Source organism: Pleurodeles waltl, chromosome 5 (assembly GCF_031143425.1).
Source record: "Pleurodeles waltl isolate 20211129_DDA chromosome 5, aPleWal1.hap1.20221129, whole genome shotgun sequence".
Lineage (NCBI taxonomy): Eukaryota > Metazoa > Chordata > Amphibia > Caudata > Salamandridae > Pleurodeles > Pleurodeles waltl.
In genome coordinates this window covers 1,850,565,366-1,850,585,727 of record NC_090444.1, presented here as the reverse complement: position 1 = coordinate 1,850,585,727, position 20,362 = coordinate 1,850,565,366, and the positions used below count along the sequence as shown (strand labels likewise).

Sequence of the window (20,362 nt, the reverse complement as noted above, 5' to 3'; positions counted from 1 at the left end):
GGTGGTGGATATGTTATTGCTGTGGACTGGTGCAGTACTGGGTAAAGGACATTCCCCGTAGCAGGTTTGTCTTATGTGAGTTAATAGGGTCAAGCAGTAAAAAGGGCTCATTAGGCAACCTGTGTGCACTACAGTTCATTGTATGACTGCTAAGGGCTGTGGTAATAGTATGGGCTATACATTGTATTGTACTTGCACTTGCATTGCACTTATTACCCTGATGAGGTACTGCAGCGATTTTCACCGTGCATTGGTTATTCCCTTAAAACAATGTGTCTTTCAGATTAATTTACATCAGAAATATTCATTGCATTGTAAATCTTAGACCCTCAGCTCACTTCTGAGGCTTCTAAGCGAACTGGGTCTGGTTTCTTCGATTGCACTTGGCACTGTTCGGTTTGTTAATTGTGTCCGTGGTGGTGGAGAAGAGAGCGCTTTCGAAGGTCTTCAAAAGGACTTTTCCCGTATGAATTCCAGCACCCAATCGCTACCTGCCAAACGAATAAGCAAAATTATTTCTGATTACCAATTAGCCTGTTAAGAAACAGCAGCACCAACAACTTATAAGAACTAACATAAAATGCGCCTTCTACCTGAATTACTAAGTACTTGATTTAGAGTTTGGCGGATGGGATTACTCCATCAAAAAAAAGTGACGGATATCCCATCCTCCGTATTATGATCCCAATATATCCAATGGAAATGATAATAAGGCAGATAGGATATCTGTAACCCGTCTGCCAAACTCTAAGTCAGGCCGTTAATCTCCGATCTGTGTAGCATCCTGCCTCGCGTGGGCAGTCTGTTCATTTATCTCACCCTGCTACTGTGCTCTCCCTAACCCTTCCACATACTCTTCCCTCCTCCATCCCCCTTTACTCATCCCAAGCCTTTGGGTTGAGTAAATTAAGGATATACTCCCAATTAACACTTCTGGATCTCTTTCTTCCTCCACCGCTCCATTACTCCAGTCAATCTAACTAACAAACTCTCATCCGCGGCTCAAATTACCTCATAATAATACTAAAACTGTACTCATATTTCCCGATACTAATCCATCACTAATTCTTGTTGGGTTCCAGAGTAGCGTGCTACTCACCGAAAAGCGCTTTGACGCCTCGTCAGGGGTAGTAAGCGCTATATAAATACGATTACAATACAATACAATACTGTGCGAGACTGGCATTGTTTAGTCGCGGCTCCTGGGGCTTTATGTGGCGCGGGGCTGGAGCGTTCTCACAGTTGGCTGCAACGGTTGAGAGATGACGCTGCTTTTTCTGAGGGATGTTAACTTCAAGACTTAAATAAATCATGTTCAAGAAAACACTACTGATGTGATCGCCTTGAATACGGAATAAAAATTGTGGTGACGAGCTGCCCATCATCCCACACAGAACTCATGGTGCACTGAGAAAACGACTCCTGAGACAGCAGGTTTCCTGACTGATGTTTTTTAGGAAGATCCAAGGACTTCTGATCACCATTTGCAGGCTGCTGGTTGTCGCTTCCGTACCTATACGCTCGGATAATCTTGGGAAGTGCACTCGACTTCTTTTTGTGAGAACGCTTTGTCGTTTTCTAGGCAGTGTCAGCGACCACACAGCCTGCTATGAAGAATATCCTAGATCATTTGTATCCCGTTGTGACTGGCTCGCGGAATGGGTGAAACACTGATTGTAAGTACATTAAGTTGATTATTTGAGCACTAAAGTGCACCCCTGCACAATTGTGTGCATATTGCTTTAACTGGTCTCTGCAGTTGCACTGACTCATCCTGGTGTTTAAAAAGAGTTTTGTCAACAAAATTCACGTCGTGAGGCGCACACCTGTACATCAAAGGTGAAAAGCGGTTAGAATGTTATTTAGCTGCTCTTGCTGGCGGCCATATTTAGGTCAGGTCTCTAACAGCATGGTGAGGGGCACCCCTGCCAGAGTATAGTTAAGTCTTCACAGTCAGTGTGGTGACGCGCACACCAGTAGACTAATAAACCCAAGACATAAAGCGGCCAGAGTGTAATTAAGCTTCTCCAGTCAGCAAAGAGGCACGAACACCTGTAAACTAAGGGTGCAAGCGGCCAGAGTATAGTGAAGTCTCCACAGTCAGCACAGTGACGCGCAGATCAGTAAACCTAGGGAGCAAGCTGTACGTCAACTAGATTTCAAATGTATGGCTGGGTCAAAGACATAATTAAAAGTGTGCATGGAAGAGTTTCACGCTGTTATGCACAAAAGAGAGTGTCATTATTTCAATTGAATTCTGGGAAGCTGCACGGTGACGGGCACATCACTGGAAGCTATTTAAACACATTTAAGACTTGTGCGGTGAAAGCTTTATCTGGAATTGTGACAGTGTTTTGATTTATCTTATGTATAAGATGTCTGTAGCATTTCTTTTCACTGCAGTATCTTGTATTATTAAGTATTGTGTTTGATTTTTTTTTTTCTTCACTCAGAAATGACTGAATATTGTACATTGTGGTCCTGGGAACACCATTTTAAAACCTGTTTTTTTGTTCTAATTGAAATTATTCTGTCTGTAAATTCCATTTCTTGACACACCTGGTGAACCCCCCTTCCATGGCGTCAATGGTTTGATACTTTTGAAACCTATTTAGGAGCAATAGGTGCACATAGATTTAGGCCAGAAAGAAAAAAAACATATTTCACTTCACTCTCTAGGTTGCGAGGGCAGATCAACCTTCAAACATCTTCCCGAACTTGTATTAGGGGATGATTAAGAACTAGATGAATATCAAGAAACCACCAAAAAACTAGTAACTAGGTTTGATGTTCAACCACGTTTGATTGTTTTCCGTCCGCCATAAGTTCTTTAAAAGAGTTCAGAGGACTGGAGAAGTTGTTGATACTTACGTAACTGCTTTGAGAAAGTTAATTGTTGAATGTGATTTTCTAAATTTCAGTGATCAATTAGTACACAACCAATTTATCAGTCATTGTGCAGACAGAGGCATTACTCAGAAATTGTTGTCTTTGGGGAATCCCACCCTAGAAGAAAGTATCAAGGTAGCTAAAAGCATTGAGACGGCACAGAAATCTGAACTAAAAATGGACGATGAGGCATTTGAATCAGTCAATCCTATAGGTTTGTCTACTGATATCACAAAGTGAAAAAAAGAGTACCCCCCCCAGAAAAACTTTTTCAAACGTACTGATAAATGTTTCAGTGGTGGAAATCCGAGTCATGTTAAAAATGGAAAAATGTGCCTGGCTTAAAATGTGGCATGTAGATCATGTGGAAAACTTTGCCATTTTGCAAAAGTTTGCCAGAAAGTAAAGAGAACTGGAACAAATGTGGGGTGTGTTTTAGACAACAGTGACAGAGCACATGATTACTGACATCCAAGATATGGTTTTGGTTATTAGTGATGAAAAGATAAGGACAGGAGATCCTTCTGATTGTGTAGATCCATATGTTAATATGTTAGTGGGAAACAAAGAATTCCGTCTCCTGGTGGATTCTGGAGCACGCATTACCATGTTAACTCAATAATTGTTTTGACACCTGGAAGGACAGGCAGTGGTTTCCGCCGGATCATGCACCTGTTTCATATGAAGGCCTCAGAATAGACTTACTTGGTTATTTTGAGGATGTGTTGGAATTTAAGGGCAGGCACATCCAGGGCAAAACATCTGTTGAAGTCAAAGGTTTGAATATTCTTGGATGGTTCCATCAAGGTAACTTTGATCTGATGTGTCCTGGTGCTAAGGAAGAGGTTTTAGTTATAAGAGATTCCAGTTTTGTGGAGGAAATATTGAATAATTTTCCTAAGGTGTTTTCAGGAGAATAGGGAAAAATCAAAGGATTTAGACACAAAATCAAGATTGAGGAAAACGCAATCCCAGCTAAATTCAAGATGAGGGGAGTTCCTTTCAGTGTCAGACAAGATTTAGAAAAATAACTTACATTGTTATATAACAGAAGAATTACTCAACCTATAGAATATTCTATTTGACTCTCTCTATTGGTGGTAGTTTGATAACAATGGAGAGCCTAGAGTATGTGTAGATCTTCACAGTCTCAACAAAGAAATCTGGGTCGATTCCCATCGCCTTCTTAGCATTACAGAAATGTTGGCTACTGTTGCAGGGGCAAAAATGTTCACAAAACTTGATTTAGCTGCTGTTTACCACCAGGTTGAATTGGATCCTGAATCCAGAAATCTCACAGCATTTGTAGCCCAGTCAGGGACATTTCAATACTGCTGTATGCCTTTCGCTTTGCCTTGGCTGCGTCAGTATTTCAAAGCCTCATGGAAAACATTCTTAAAGATGTTAAGAATGTTGCCATTTTCAAAGATGATGTTTTGATTTATGCACAGGGCAGGCAAACTCACAATGATATTTTGAACAAAGTGTTATCCTTATTCCATAGTCAGGGTGTGGTCTTGAAACATGAGAAATTTGAATTTTGTAAGCAATCAGTAGAATACCTGGGACACAGAATTTCAAGCACAGGAATTGAACCAAGACCAGGATTAGTGAATGCCATATTACAGGCACCTCCTCTCAATGACAAAGTTTGTGTGAAGTCTTTCTTGGGAATGAGCAAATTTTATTTGCAGTTCATACCTGATTATGCCACCAGGTCAGACCTATATCAGATACGTTAAAAAAAAACCACAGAACTTGTATTGGATCAAAGTTGTAAAACAGTGTTTGAATGGGTGAAGAGACAACTGAGCGAAGTCAAGGCTTTGAATCCCTTATGATCCCTCATTACCGTATGTTCTTACAATATATGCGAGCAACCATGGCTTAGGTGCTGTGCTGACTCAAAAAAATTTAAATGAAGAAAGAACCATTGGGTTTGCATCAAGAGTGCTTCGTGATGCTGTGTTGCACTACTCGGACATTGAAAAATAACTTTTGGCAAGCTGGTGAGGAATTGAAAAATTCAGGTGTTATTTATAGGGAAGAAGGTTTACTTTAGAAACTGACCACAAACCTTTGGTGTACTTATTAGGAGGAACATCTAATAGAAATAATACTCCTCGCATAGCCAGACTGTTTACCAAATTGATCCAATTTCAGTTTCATATTGAAAACATTTCTGGTGGAAAAAACATTCGGGCAGACTATCACGTTTTCCCATAAGTACAGAGGAGACAGAGAATAACAGGCATTTGCAATGCAGTGGGTCTCGTGTTTGCTCAAGTCAGAGCTATTAGCGTTGTAAACTCCTAACCTGACTTTTCTTGCCACATAAACAGAAATTGAAAAGTAATACAATTCCACATAAGGGAGCCGTTTAAAAGTGCCACGCCATGAGCGTGAGGGTGACTAATCAGACCACAAAGACCGTTCCGGTTTCACCTTTGCATAGTAATAATTAAAAAAAAAAGAGTTCGATTGCGCTGCGTAAAACCTTGATTTTGCAAAGGAGCGCTAGGATAAACAATAGAATTAAACAGTAGTCATGAAAAGTGCTCGATTACTGCCCAGCAAGATCACGCTGCTTAGGAAATAAAGAGAAAGTAGTTGAGAAACCATACAGAAAACATGGATCTTTGTATGTTTTCAGGTAGTTGGCCAGTGCGCTCAAGGAGGGTTAAACACCGGAAAAGGCATGGCGGATGCATTGACCCCTATTGAGCTACATTCAAGACCATGGGTTAAACAGGACATTGATCTCATGGGACCATTTCATTCATTACCCTATTATTCATGTTTTTCCTTAGTCGTGGTCGACTACTAGTCTAGATGGCCAGAAGTAAAATGTGTTGGGGAACTAGATTCCGAAGTAGTTTTGGATTTTCTAAACGAGGTTTGTTTGAGAGAAGGGTTTCCTTAAGTGTTACTATCTGATAATGGAGTCAAGTTTGTCTCCACTGAAGTTGAAAGATTTCTTCAGAAAAGTGGCCTTAACCATTTAAAGATTTCACTCTATCACCCACAAACCAAAGGCATGGTTAAACCCTTCAACAGAGTGTAAGGAGTCTGCATACGCTGCATAAATGTGAAATACCAGTTGCTGTGACGACCATGCTTTGGTTTTACAAAACGACACCTCATTCTATGACCAGTATTTCTCCTTTTGAATTGCTAAGTGGTAGGAAACCCTCAACTGAGTTTAAACCATTTTGGATGTCTGAATGGCTCAAACAGAGTTCATCATTGTCTGAGTTGGATGTGATTGCAAGTAACAATGCTGAAAATGGTCAAGTAAAGCAAAAAGATTTTTATGACAAGAAAAAAGAGTGTGTCTGTGAAACATTTTGATGTGGGAGATGTTTTCCACATAAAAGGAATGTCTTTTGTTAAGAAATGGTTATTAAAAATACTCTGAACCTGTGAGAATTGATAAGGAGCCGCGGGAAGTCGGGCAATTGTGACGTCCTCGCGGACGTGCAGAGCTGGAAAGAAGTTTCCGTCCAATGCTGCGCATGGGGAGAATTCATTAAGTGAGAAATCCACAGGTAGCTAGTGTATCCACCAGAAAAAGCGTTACCGAAGGTAAGTAACTTGCTCATTAGTTTTCATCTTTTAGCGTTAGGTATTTAATGCTATTATGCTTTCATATATTACGTTATGTATATTGCTTGTCTTTTCTTATGGATAATGATTGTTTTTTTCTTTTCATGTTGGTATTGGGAAAAGAGATTTAGTATCCTCCCTCGCATTGTTTAGTCACGGCTCGTGGGACTCCACGTGGCGTGGGACTCGCGCGTTCTGGCAGTTGTGGGAATGATAGAGAGCTGATGACGCCGCTTTTGTCTGTGGAATATTAACTTCAAGACATGAATAAACCATGTTCAAGAAAACACTCCAGTTGTTATCGCCTTGAATATGACACTCTGTCCTATAAAAACTCGACCTATGTTCAGCACTCAAACACTAGGGAGAGAGAGTCTTACATGAATTCCAGGCTTGAGGCAAAATGAAATTGGATTCTTTAAGAATGAGACATTTATATCTTGATATTACAAATAGAATCCACCTGGTTAAACTTGGCAAACAATTGGAAATCCTGTTTCCTAAGCAGATGAAACTATAGAATGTGTTATATGGCCATGTCTCACATTGTTAGAATCCACTCTGTGGGAGAATGTTAATGTGCAAGTGACAACAATGGATTGTTTTAATGGCACATCTTGTAATCCACTACATTGTAAAAAAGAACAAATTTGAGTGGTTAATAATCAATTTGAAAACTTAAAAAATATTGTAAATAACTATAGACTGAAGTATGTAAAAACTTTTTTATCAGTAATGTGCATTTTTGAAAGTTTGCGTGATGTGAGTGGGGCGGTGGATAATTACTTTTTAGTGTCGCTAAGGCCTGCCAGGCTACATCTATCATTTGTGTTTTGATTGTTGTGGTTCATTTTTGCCCTACTGTTCTTCGTATTGAGGTTATTTTCATAACTGTGTTTTTAACTAGTACAATAAATAGTACTTCTCCTGGTTGTAGTGTGCGTAGTTGAGATTTATGAAGGACACCCAAGTCTTAAAACGACCAATATCTGTTGATTTTGCCCTCTGACAGAAAGAGAGGCGCTGTCATCAGAGTAGAAATCCTAGTCAGGATGTTGTCACCCCCACTGGTCTGGTCCCATAATGACCTGTTGCCGCCTCCCTTCTCTTGCAGGTTTTCATAAGGTGATGGAGGGGATACACAAGGCCATCGAGCTTGGATACAACCCCGTTAAGGTGAGAGAGTTTTTCTCATGCTTGTCATCTAAGGTATCCTCTACTATAATTAAGGCTCTCACTTTTCCGTTTTTACTGATTTTTACAGTTAAATACAGACAGAAAATGATGTTTTTCTGTCTGTATTTATTTTTAAAAGCAGAAAAATACAGAAAATTGTGCTTCGTGTGAGTGACTTTCCATGCTGTCCTTCATGAATTCCAGGCCAAGAGCTGAACAGATGGAAAGCACTGGGAGTTAAAAAAACAGGATGATATTCCCTTAAATACAGCCATTAGTTAGCTTATATTTGAATATATTGCTGACATTTACATGCGGGTGTACTGTTTTGTTATATTTAGCTGCTTAATTCACTGTAACTCAGCAGTCATCAAAGTATGAGTGCATGTTTATCAGTTAAATAAATGTGGAAACATACTGTTTTATGACTCTGTTTATTCTCAAAACACAAAATAAATATGGATGAATACCAATAAGATGGCAAAAAATAAATATGGATAAATAGAGACAGTAAAAAAAATGTTCAAAAATAAATACCACAAAACCGGGACATTTCCTGTGTATCCTTTCTGAGGCAAGCAGAGGTGTGACTGTGCTTGACACTTTCAGAAACGTGAGAGGTGTTCCAGGTCATACGGGCTCCCAGTTTTCAATTTTTACTGTTTTTTTACAGACAAATACATGCAGAAAACTATGTGATTCCTGTCTGTATTTGTTTTTAAAAGTGGAAAAATACAGAACATTGTGATCCTTGTCAAAGACTCTCCATGCTGTCTTTCGTTGTTTCCAGGACAACAGCTGAGCAGACAGACAGCATCGGACGATAAAAAACAGGTTCAGACTGAGTGCATGTTTATAAGTTAAATAAATGTGGAAATATACCACTTTGTGACTCCATTTATTCTCAAAAGTCAAACTTAATATGGATAAATACTAATTAGATGGCCGGACAATAAATATGGATAGATACAGACGGAAATGTTAAAAAATATATATATCCTGCCCTGTTCCCATCTTCCTTTGTTGCGGGCTCTGCGCTACCGCTCGCGACTCCAGCTTGATCCATCCTATAGCAGGAGAAAGAATACATTGTACCCAAGCTTCAGGAGTTTTCAGAGACTCCCTAGGGGTATGGTATCATAACTTAAGTTCCCAACTTGATAAAGAACTTATATTTAAGAAATTAAAGTAGTAAAACTATATGCTAGCAAGTTATCAACATTTATGTTATTTTTTAATTAACTTGATAAAATGTCGTTTTTCATCAAAACCTTTTTTGTCTGACTAATAATTTGCAAATGCCTGATACAGCTATTCCTGGTCAGCTGGGTCATGCAGCAGGCCTCTGTCCAAACCAGATCTCCGAGTTTTCATGTGAATAAAAGCAGAACTTTTGGACTCCCTCGGTTACATAATTTTTACAGCAATCAGAATGAACAAAAGTTGACACGACCAACACAAGTATACTCTAAAAAGACAAATATGTCAAAAATGCACTTGCCGATTTTTGTGAAACCAGTTACAAAGCAGCAGACGAATAATTTATATAGAAAATAAAATAAAGGATTTTAGCCTGTAAAACATCATCTAAAAATGTATCTGAAGCATGGTAATTTTTTTGCGATGAGGAGAATCATAACCACAGAGTGCGGTGGTCTGCAGAAAGAAATCATGTGCAGTGGTTATTGGTTATCAAAGAAATTGAGTTCTGTCTGCAATGCAGCAACACCAGAGAGATTAGCATGGGTGTGACCGAAGGAAGGTTTTAACTTCTGAAGTCTGCAGCATTCATAATCAGTTTTAAAGTTGCCAATGGCTAATGAGGACAAGGCGTCCAAAAGGCAATGCCGCGTGTCAAGTCTTGAACGATCATGCATCGAATTACTATTATAGAACCTGCTAACAGGTTGCATTATTGAAATTAAGACCATAATAAATTTGTAAATCTGAAGCTGGGGCAGTGGCTTGGATCTATCGTATCCGGGCAAGCTCTGACTCTGAAGGACAGCCTGATGGCATTACTTGGGGCACCACCGTATTATAATCATTCATAAGAGTAATAATACTGACAGCATCACTGAAAGAAAGCTAGAGCTGTGGAATGTGATGAATTGAAGGGGAATGCATTCTGCAGAACTGAAATACTACATGACACTCGAGGTGCAGTGGAAGCAGTGAAGAGGCAGGCCCGGGGGGGCACTTGCAACACCCCGCAGACTCATTTGCTTGCAGTGCAGCTTCATGAGATGCCCTCACATATATTGAACTCAGGGTATGGATATTGTTGTAACCCTGTCCTCATTCCAGTCCCTGCCACACAGTTTGAAACCTTTGTTTACACTTCTAGCGGTCCTATAATATTCATTGCCGTTTGAGGTAATGGAGTATCAATAGCAGGTGATAGTTGTAAGGGGACTCTTGTCAGTCCCAGTGTTGATTGGGTTTGACATATTTCAAAGGAATGGCATTGTTTTTGAAGTTTGCATGTAGTCCAGACCAGTAGAACCTTTGTAAAAGTAGATCATTAACATTAGATAATCCTAGGTGTTGGCTCATAATATGATCCTGGGTCAGTTCGTCGTAGTTGGACTCTCGCTCCTAAGCGAGATTGCTGGTTTATGAACAACAGCACTTTTGTTTGGAGGCGACTTAGTCACTCGTGCAACAAGTCACAACTGTCCGCTCAACCCTCCCGGCTCACAAGTAGTACCTCACCAAAAATCAAAAGTAAAAGGTGATTTCTGTCAGCCTTATGCATGGACTTTAGATAAGACCTCTCAGGGAAGTCGTGGTGGAACGCAGTTGCCCTTTTCTCACATTAGCAACAAGTCTCAGTCACACACAGGCAATGAAGGAGTTTCAGGAGAGTTTTCAATATATTTATTGGAAAGACTTCAATCTATAATCAAATGAATGAGCTGCAATAATCAGGATTGTGAAGATGTGAGTTGTGAATACAAACCCCCCCCCATCTTGCTGTAAACGTGAGATGTAAATTTTCTAGCAAAGAAAACCTCATCTCTAACCTAATGAGACCTGGGTATGATAAACCTGGTCTGTCAGTACCATGTCCATGAGAAGCATCCCGCCCCCAACCCTCGTTACCTTGAAACGTGGTCGCTAGGCCAGACTCCGTGGTGGCACAAAGGCTGAGCTCTGCAGCAAGGTGATGTCCATTGCAGATGGCATCTGGAAGGAACCCCTCTAATGACCTTGTCTGTGTGAGATGTATTTATACTGATCATGTAGGACCCCTGACACAGGTATGTTCCCAAACAACTGATAAGGAGGCTGACTTGTGGCGGCAATTATATAAACAATCCTCAACAAGTATAAATTGTGTTCCTATCAGACGTAAGTGAGAAAGGGCCATGATGTTAATGCATCCGTACATCACTGATCATGACGCTGATAATGACGCCTTCACAGAGTGGCACTGATGATGCAAATCAAAACATTTCAATAAACTATAAACAATAGCAGCCACCTTAAAAGAAATAATAAAATAAATGCAAGAAAATGAGCAAGCTAAGTAGGTTAAAAGTTACTAGGTGACGGGGGCACAGGCCTGCAAGCCAAAAGGCTAAGCTAAACTCCTGAGTCCCAATAAGAACTAAAATGCATTCACCACAGAGGGCTTTGGGGGTCATTACGACCCTGGCGGAAGGCGGAGAAGCGGCGGTAAGACCGCCAACAGGCTGGCGGTCTTTTTTTTTTTATTATGACCATGGCGGTTACCACCATGGTCATCCGCCGGTTCTCTGTTCCGCCCGCCAGGGCGGAGACGACTGCCGGGCTGGAGACCTGGTTCTCCAGCCCGGCGGCCGTCACTATACCGCCGGCGGTATTTGGACCTGGCTGACCGCCATGGATTTCAAGCGGTTTGAAACGGCCATGAAATCCATGGCGGTAAGCACTATCAGTGCCAGGGAATTCCTTCCCTGGCACTGATAGGGGTCTCCCCCACCCCACCCGACTCCCTCCCCTACACCCCCCACCACCCCTGCCACCCCCCAAAGGTGGCAGGGCCCCCCTACCCACCCCGACCCCCAACATCACATAACTCACTGACACACGACACGCACGCGGGCACCACCAACACACACACGCACACACACCGTCATACATGCCAACATCCGCACACCCACATTCAAACATACACGCACACATCCATACAGACATACACGCACTCATTCCCAAACACGCAACACCCCCGCAAGCATACACGCACTCACACACCCCCTCTACATACACACACGCACACCCCCATGCACGCACACAACACACAATACTCCCCGCCCCCCTCCCCTAACGGACGATCGACTTACCTGGTCCGTCGATCCTCTGGGAGGGGACGGGAGCCATGGGGGCTGCTCCGCCGACACCACACCGTCAACAGAACACCGCCGCGCCGAATCACAGGACGTGATTCAGTGGGCGGTGTTCTGTTGGAGTGGAGGTGGAGCAACCTCCACTTCCTCGCCGCCCGCCAGTATGGCTGTTGGCGGCTCTCCGTCCGAAAAAGGACGGAGAGCAGCCAACAGTCATAATACGCCGAGCGGAAAACCGCCACCACTGGTGGTCTTCAGCACGGCGGTCCCTCATAATGACCCCCTTTATTCCTTGCATACCAGTAATTGCTTTTGCTTCTTTTCTGTTTTCCTTGGAGATGATTCAGTTAGGTAGAGAAGCCCAAAAAGACAGGAACAGTTTTTGTTTTGTTTTGTCTGGTGGTTCTTGGTTCACTAGATGAAGAAAGACTGAGAAGGAGTTGGATCTTCCTTTTGAGTAAAGTAATGTTATGAGGAGGAACGTCTTCTTTTCTTGTGTACTTAAAGCCTTGCTCTTTCAAAGCTTTTGCTTTGAGGTCCCATGATAGTCATCTTCAGGGAAGAGGGGCCCAGCTCCATCGTAAGTTGATGATGGTTTCTGCATATCCTGTATCCTATTAGGTAGAGGAGTGTAATCCTGGTCTTGTGCTACGTGTTCAGGCAGGAAGTGGATGGATGCCACGAGTTAAGGAATTTTCTGGCCATTCCATTCTATAAGGAGATAGTAGAGTCTTGAAGATGGCTGTGCACAGGCACCAGATGTTTCTGGATGATGAGTTCTTGGGAACCCCATGTGGCAGCTGGTCTGTAATACTCATCTGACAGGTCATGGCATCAATCTGGGCCATCCTTTTAACCCCATTCACTGTGCCTGGAACCTGGGTAGGTAATAAACTGGTACCCCCGCATACAGTAATACATATCTGTTGCATCTTTCTTCTTTCACTCCTTATTTTTCTTGGATCATGATCTTGCCATGTGATGCAACTCCCCATACTCAGAACAAGCAAAGCTTCAATTATCTACCGACAAAGTCAAGTTAATCCCTGGCGCTTCTTCTGCCATAGCAGTCCAGACCACAATGGGATTGTGCAAAGCTCTTCAGTTCCCCAGAGGTATCATTAGTGAGTTATCTCACAGCAGTTCCAGGAGCAAAACTATACATTAGGCCACAAGTGAAGTTAATGTCCCTTCCATATTGTTCCCACTCATTCTTTTGGCCACAGCTATAGAACATTCACCTCCCTCAGGCCTATTGATATCCCATTGATTGCTTTAAATATACACCCGTCTTGTGGGTATAAGGAAAACCATGTTTTGCCAGTGGTAAATAGCCATTCCTCATCTCTACCCACTACACTGAATGATGGCAGCTTTACTGTAAGCATTTCTTTTATCAACTTCTGTGTATTGGTATAATCCTTGAAATCCTGGATGTTTTAGGGAGTAGCTAATTGTGCATTGTGACCCTTCTTGCATATGTTGGATGTGAGGGCCACATCCGTATTACATAGTAAGATTTTTGTTTTGCAAGTCTCAGTAGGGTGCTTGGGAGTCAATGATTCGTGTTGCTGGGGAGCCTGTGAGATATTTACAGTGAAGGGACTCTGATTATATGATGTATTTTTACAGAGACACTCTGTATCTGGGCTTCCTCGCAGTATGCCAGTCGCTAATCTATCTGTTGCACTGTACTCATGGACACATCACAACCTCCTCAAATTCAATGTTAAAACTGAATGCAACTACATTTGAGTGAAAACCGTAACCCAGCCCATCCCTGCTCTTCGCCAATGCATCAGGAGTAAAGTGGATCCTTTAAACGTCCACTGCTCTCAATGAGACATACCTTTGAGTCACTTTAAGAAAACATAACTGCTTATCTAGTGGCACGACTACAACAACTCAAACTTCAGTGAAAACAGCCTTCAATAGGTTGAAAGGGAAATTGACCCATGTGAAAAGGCAGATAGGAAACTGGAAAGACAGTGGAGGGAAACTCAACAGCCATATGAAATAGAATTGTGTACAGCTGATTTCAAGAATTCTACCAGGCTATACAGAAAGCAAAGACTCCTTTACAAACTGACCTAATATTCCCAAGCTAGCCAGAAACCAAACCCAATGCTACAAGGTATCCAGATCGCAAACTAATTCCACTTTGGATACAGTCTCAATCAGCCAGTAAACCAATCAAGAGAATTATTTAAGATTTTGGATAAGTTACAGCACTGGATGTAGGTTTCCTCCAGGTAGGTGGCCTTAAGCTATAAGTCTAGTTTGCCAATGCACACTATGAGCTTAGACGCTGAGCAAAACAGATGTTTTTAAGTGAAATAAGGGAAGAGTGGATATGGGGTGATCATAATTGATGGGGAATAGGTCGACCTGATTCTCCAGAGGGAGTATGAGGAACGTGCATCAGTCTATCATTCTGTTTATTCAAGCTTCATCGTCTGGCCACATGGTTGTGTGCAGGTAATTAAAATCTCAGTGGAAAGAAAAAGAAGCCAAAAGCATAGTCTATCCTTGTGTAAGAAAGCAGTGGTGTTTGTGACTGATGAATAAATCTAACCTGTCCCAGTTCTCTGCTGGAGTTGGTGTTACTGTATTTGCAGGAATGGCTGGATGCATGGAGAATGAATTACTTGATCTTTGGTGCCTCACTTGAGGTATCAGGCCTGCTTGTCCCACCCATACAGACTTTGGAGAACATGCGTATTTACCTCAGCAGATAATGGGGGGCTCTGGATTACTCACCTGTACTACTGGCAGATCAACTTCAAAGCCTCACTGGGAGTGAAGTAAAGGTTCTGCAGGTGACTGATGTAAACACAATCCTGCACTGGGAGTGAAGTAGAATTCTTCAGGTGACTGATGCAAAGACAGAGCCTCACTGGGAGTGAAGTACGAGATCTGCAGAGACTGATATAAATGTAGTCTCACTGAAAGTGAAGTAGTCTTCTGCAGGTGCCCGATGCCCCACAAGTGGTTTGAAGACCAGTTGGAAGTCACGGGGGTGGGAGCACTGGAACCTCTTGACTGGGTTCTCAAGCCTGTGCTGTTACAGTCGACTTCTCAAAAATGTCTTAGGAGACACGAGTGAATGGACTATTTCTTACGTGGAACCGTATTTTCATGGGCTTCTGTCTTTGAACAAGTGAAGAGAAAAAATTATGCAAGGGTCTCTGTTATATTGCCAGAATCCAGGCAGTAGACATCCATGTTTCATTCTCAAGCACATGATGTGCATCATTACATTTAATAAGCAAAGCACTTTATTGTCATTTAACCTTTGTCTCTACAATATAAGAGGCTTAACAAGTAAAAATGATACACTGCCTGAGTCTTAACTGGGAGTATCACAGCACATGCATAGTTGAGACAGCAACTTGGAATTGATCAGCTGTTTGGGCTTGATGCCAACTGAAAGGCATGCAAAATCATATCTTTACTTTTTTTATCAGCATATTTTTTCTTATTCTTTGTATTGTAGATTAAGTGCTCAATGCAGAAGTGTTTCCTTAGTTGGGTGAAATAATGTAGTGCAGATTTAAAAATAAATATTGATGTAATTTATATTGGTCTATTTCATAAGCGAAAGGTGGGATACAATTATAGAGTCATTAAGCTCCCAGTTGTTGCACAGATTGGGTTTTAATATACGACAAAGGGGGGGCGTTTGGTTTACATTCCAGTGTTACTTCTAGCCCGGAAGTGAATGATACCCGAGCACCTACTGCCAAGATATATTTGCAGTGCCAACTAGACCCATAGGGTGTCTTTTCTCTTCACATTCCTGACTCTCTAAAAGGTCTGTGACCTTGTTTCATATCCATGTGTCGCATAAGTTTGTATTTGATATTTTAGTGCCCGGATGAGCTGAGTGGAGTTGGTAGGCCAGTTAGCGAAGGTCTACCTGAGAACCTTAAAAATCTGACTTCTCAGCTATCACCAGTCATGATTGAAAAAGGCTTTTTTTGGTGGGCTCCAAGGGCAAAGTATCTTGGAATTCCAAGGTAGCCAAACCTAGTCTCAATTTAGGAACAGAGGATCCCGTCCATGTTTCTGGACACACCTAAGCCCTCCAAGAAGGGGGAGGCAGTCCAGGCAGCTGTCTACTGTGTGAGGCATAAAGATCTGTGCTAAAGAGTTGGGATGTCCCTGGGAGGGGGGAAGGGAGGGTAAAATGGTGCTGTAGTGGTGGTAAGGGCATGAATTAAGCCATTTCGGCAGGTTTTTATGGATGTCTAACGTGTGCTTCTACGTGATCCATGAAAATATATGTTTATAATATCCATTTTGAATAGCCGTTTCACAAAACCAGTTTCCTTAGTATTTCCGACCCCTAACTCAATTAAACTCCACTGGCTTCTTTCGCTGTCCTGCAGGACCTTCAATACCAGCTGCATCATTTACTAAACCATCACAACCTTCCCCTCCGCCTGTCTGGATGATATTCTCACCAACTCTGATGGCTCTCAGCAGACCTACAGCCAGGACACCATCATACTGGAGATGTGTCTAAAAAAGAAAACAGCAAGGGAACATTAACACACCCAGGAGCACAACATCCCTGTTCTCCCTCAACGCTGCCCTAGTTCGGGAAAGAGTTCAAGACTCACCTCTTTGAGGAACAATCCTTCGCAGTGCATTAACCTTCCACCACTGAGCTGTCGTATTGATTCTATCCCTGCATTTGATTCTGTACAGTGCTCTGCTGCCTTTAACTATGTTCATGCTATACAAATACCACGTACATGTATATATTTCCAATTCACCAAACAATGGATTCCAATTCTTTGAATGCCTTTTATCTCTAAATTCTGTTCTACAAGTTTTGTGTTACACCAACACCCAGATGACTCTAGATAGTGGTCAACCACAAATGACCTCACCATCTTTTGTGGCCACTGCCCTCTGGGGAGCACAGGCATCGCCTATGCTGGTCCTCTGTAGGTCCTTGAGGATGTAGCCCCATCAGAGTGATTCATCTGTTTCTGAAAGGTGGGCCAAAAGTGACTCATTGTTTACAAAATGTCTGCTGTCTAAGGTGCTTTATTGCTTTACCTGGCCTGAAAGCTATGTTCTGTGAGGACACATTGTGGGTGAGAGAGATGGAGAGAGAACAAGAGCAAATGCGCCTACTGCAGTTCGAGGGGTTCGGAGGGGCACACTACGCTAGTAAAGCAGACCTAGAGGTTTAGAACAGGGGATTCTTGATCTCACAAAGTGAAAATATGACATAGGCATGGCTGAATAACCCAACTTTGTAGTCTGAGCCTCACTCAACAGATTTGAGAATCTCACTGGAAGCCATCCAATAGAGAGGGCATCCAATATTTATTTTCGAGTTGACTGGCAAACACGATTCAGCAATGATGGATACAAAACAGAAGTAATTGGTGTGAACACTTGTGATTTTCTCTGCCAGTGTATGGTTATGATCAGGTTGTTTTATACAAATTCCAATATTTCCTAGCATGCTGTTAAATTGTAATAGGAAAGAATAAAAAAGGAAAGAAGGTCTGAAGCGAAAGTGCTTCACTGTTTTTAAATGTGTAGGCCTAGCGCCTTGACTTTAGGTGAGTCATCGTTTGAAAGGGCTGTGCCAAGGTGGATCATCATTTGAAAATGAGACTTAAAGTTTAAAAGAAATGGACCCTAATTTGAAAGAGTTTGCGTTAAGGTGATTAATTTTCTGAAATGAGTGAGTGATTTTGATTTGAAGAGACTGACCCCTTCCATTCTTTTAACACCTTGGTGAAAATATGGACTCGTGTTCCAAGGAACCAGCCTTACTCTGTAACACTTGTGTTGAACATGAATAAAACATCGAGTTTATTGGAGGTCCTTTACAAGTAAAATGCAAGAAAGAACAACACTGGTTCTTGTTTCTTTCCAAATTGAAACTGCAGCTCTGATCATTACGCCCTTCCAGGATTTACAGCTCTTTGGAGATCATAGTTAAACAGTCTGCTACTTCTGGCCGAATCTATTGCAAGTTGTCTTTGGCATCATAATACAACACTTTGTGAAGCCCTGAAGGCGATCAGCCAAGTGTGACCATGTTTTCTTTGGCTTGATGCTGTGTGTTTTTTCTAATTCTCTTCAGGTGAACTGTGTGGTAATGAGAGGTCTGAATGAGGACGAGCTTGTGGATTTCGTAGCATTGACGGAAAAGTTGCCCCTGGAGGTGCGCTTCATCGAGTACATGCCGTTTGACGGTAAGTGATCGAGGTTCACGTGATTTCCAGCTGTTTAAATTCTTTGAGCAATAGTCCTGAACCACCAGGACCTTTCCTTAGGGTCCACAGCAGGGATGATTGATCTTATTCAGGCCATCTGTATATATATATAATGTTTAAGCTGTCTCTCATGTGCACATCCCAGTTAATCCTGCTCTTCTATTAATACACTAATGCTTGGCTTGTAAAGAACCAAGGAACCCAGGATTGTTCGTGCGTGGGAACAGCTGCGGAGGCACTGGCTGGCCTGGTACTTTCTGAGCCTACTTTGATCACTTTGTGAATAGGGTAATCGGAGCCCTAATCCTGATGTGTGTGAATTGATGGAAAACAAAAACTGAGAAATCACACTGGAGAAAGCAAAATCATGGAAAAACAATTTAAAGGTAGGCACAACTTTAAGGACAACAAAAAATCAAACATTAAAGATAACATTTCAAAGGAGAGTTTAAAGTACAAAATCTAAAGTTACATTAAACTTGGGTGGAGTTTAGGACTACTGTGGGTTTTTGGGTTCCTGAATAGGTAATGTTTAGGATGATGAGGGGTTCTTGGGGGTCAGGAATAAGTGGAATTCAGGCTTAGAAAGGGGGTCTTTAGGGTTCAGAGATGGGTGTGGTGTAGGGTTGGTGAGGAGTTTAAGGTTCCCGTATGAGAAATGGGAGTACTAGAAAGCGACAAAGGTAAGTACTAGAACCCACCCAGAGCCCAGGAAAGTAGGAGTAAACTACAGTAACTTTTCCCAGAACACACAAGAACACGAGAAAGAAGATTAGGCAAGAACCAGAAGAGACTGCAGACACCAACAATGTATTCCTGGACCTGAAGACCTATGGAAGAAGGGGACCAAGTCCAACAAGCACTGAAAAGTCCAGGGAGAACAGGAGCCCCTGCAAACCCGGATGAAGGTGCAAAAGAAGAACCACCGGTGAAGAACAACAGTCAGTACTGCACTCAAGAAGACGGATGCGGGTTCCTGGTTGGGCAGATGATGGCCCATGCCGGATGGAAGATTGCAGTCTGGTTTGCGTGGCTGGAGTTTGCCAATAAGCCTTGGCACATGCAAAGCTCACGGTTCGCGGAAGATGTCGCTGCCGGGGACCAGGAGGGACCTGGTGGACTCCACCCAGGAGGGCGAGTCAGAGAGGGCTCTCAGCAACTCAGAGAGCCCACAGAAGACCAGGCAGCGCGCACAGGAGTCCCACAGCACGGTGAGAAAGAAGGTGCAAAAGGAGGCCCACGCAGCACTACGACAAAGGCTCCCGCGCTGCTAGAGAACCACTCAGGAAGATGTGCATCGCAGGATAGAGTGCTGTGGGCTGGAGCTGCACGGTGCACGAAGAACTTCATAGAAGAATGCCAACAAGCCTTGGCAACTGCAAAGCACGCGGTGCATGGGTGTACTGTCTTTAATGGGGAGGCAAGCTCTTACCTCCACCTAAGTTGGACAGGAGGACATCAGGACCGTCGGGACCACTTCAGTCTACCACCTGCGATGCAGGATCCACACAGTTCATCAGGAGAGGGGATCCACGCAGCCGGTCGTCAATGCCGTAGGTGCCTGCTGAAGCAGGGGAGTGACTCCTTCATCCCAAGGGAGATTCCTTCGCTCTTCTGGTGCAGGCTGGAGACTAGTTGTGCTCTGAGGATGCACGACCGGGAAACAGTTGCAGTTGCTGGCAGGAGCTGAAGATACAATGTTGCAGAAGTCATCTTTGCTTCCTTGTTGCAGGCTGTAGAGTTCCTGGAGGGTCAAGATACAGTTTCTTCAGTGAGAAGGTGAAGTGGAGGATGCAGAGGATTCCTGCTGGAGTCTTGCAATTGAATCTGAAGAACCACCCAAAAGAGAGACCCTAAATAGCCCTGAAAGGGGGATTGGTCACGTAACCAGGTAAGCACTTATCAGGGGAGGGCTCTGATGTCACCTTCTGGCACTGGCCACTTAGATGCTCCCAGAGTTCCCAGCCAACCTCGAATCCAAGATGGCAAAACCCAGGGACCCTCTAAAGGAGCTCTGAGCACCACCCCTGGGTTGATGATGGACAGGGGAGTGGTCACTCCCATCTCCTTTGTCCAGTTTCACACCAGAGCAGGGACTGGGGGTCCCTGAAC

The 20,362-nt window shown here is 42.7% G+C and overlaps 1 protein-coding gene across 2 annotated transcripts in view; it reads left to right on the top strand.

The window, feature by feature from the left end:
• The window catches only part of MOCS1 (molybdenum cofactor synthesis 1), a 320,779-nt gene that overhangs the window by 172,580 nt on the left and 127,837 nt on the right, over positions 1–20,362 (top strand). For both annotated transcript variants that reach the window (XM_069236336.1, XM_069236337.1), the window contains exons 5-6: positions 7,610–7,671; positions 18,118–18,229. In XM_069236336.1, the coding sequence (XP_069092437.1) occupies positions 7,610–7,671; positions 18,118–18,229 (174 nt within the window). The remainder of the gene's footprint in view (positions 1–7,609; positions 7,672–18,117; positions 18,230–20,362) is intronic.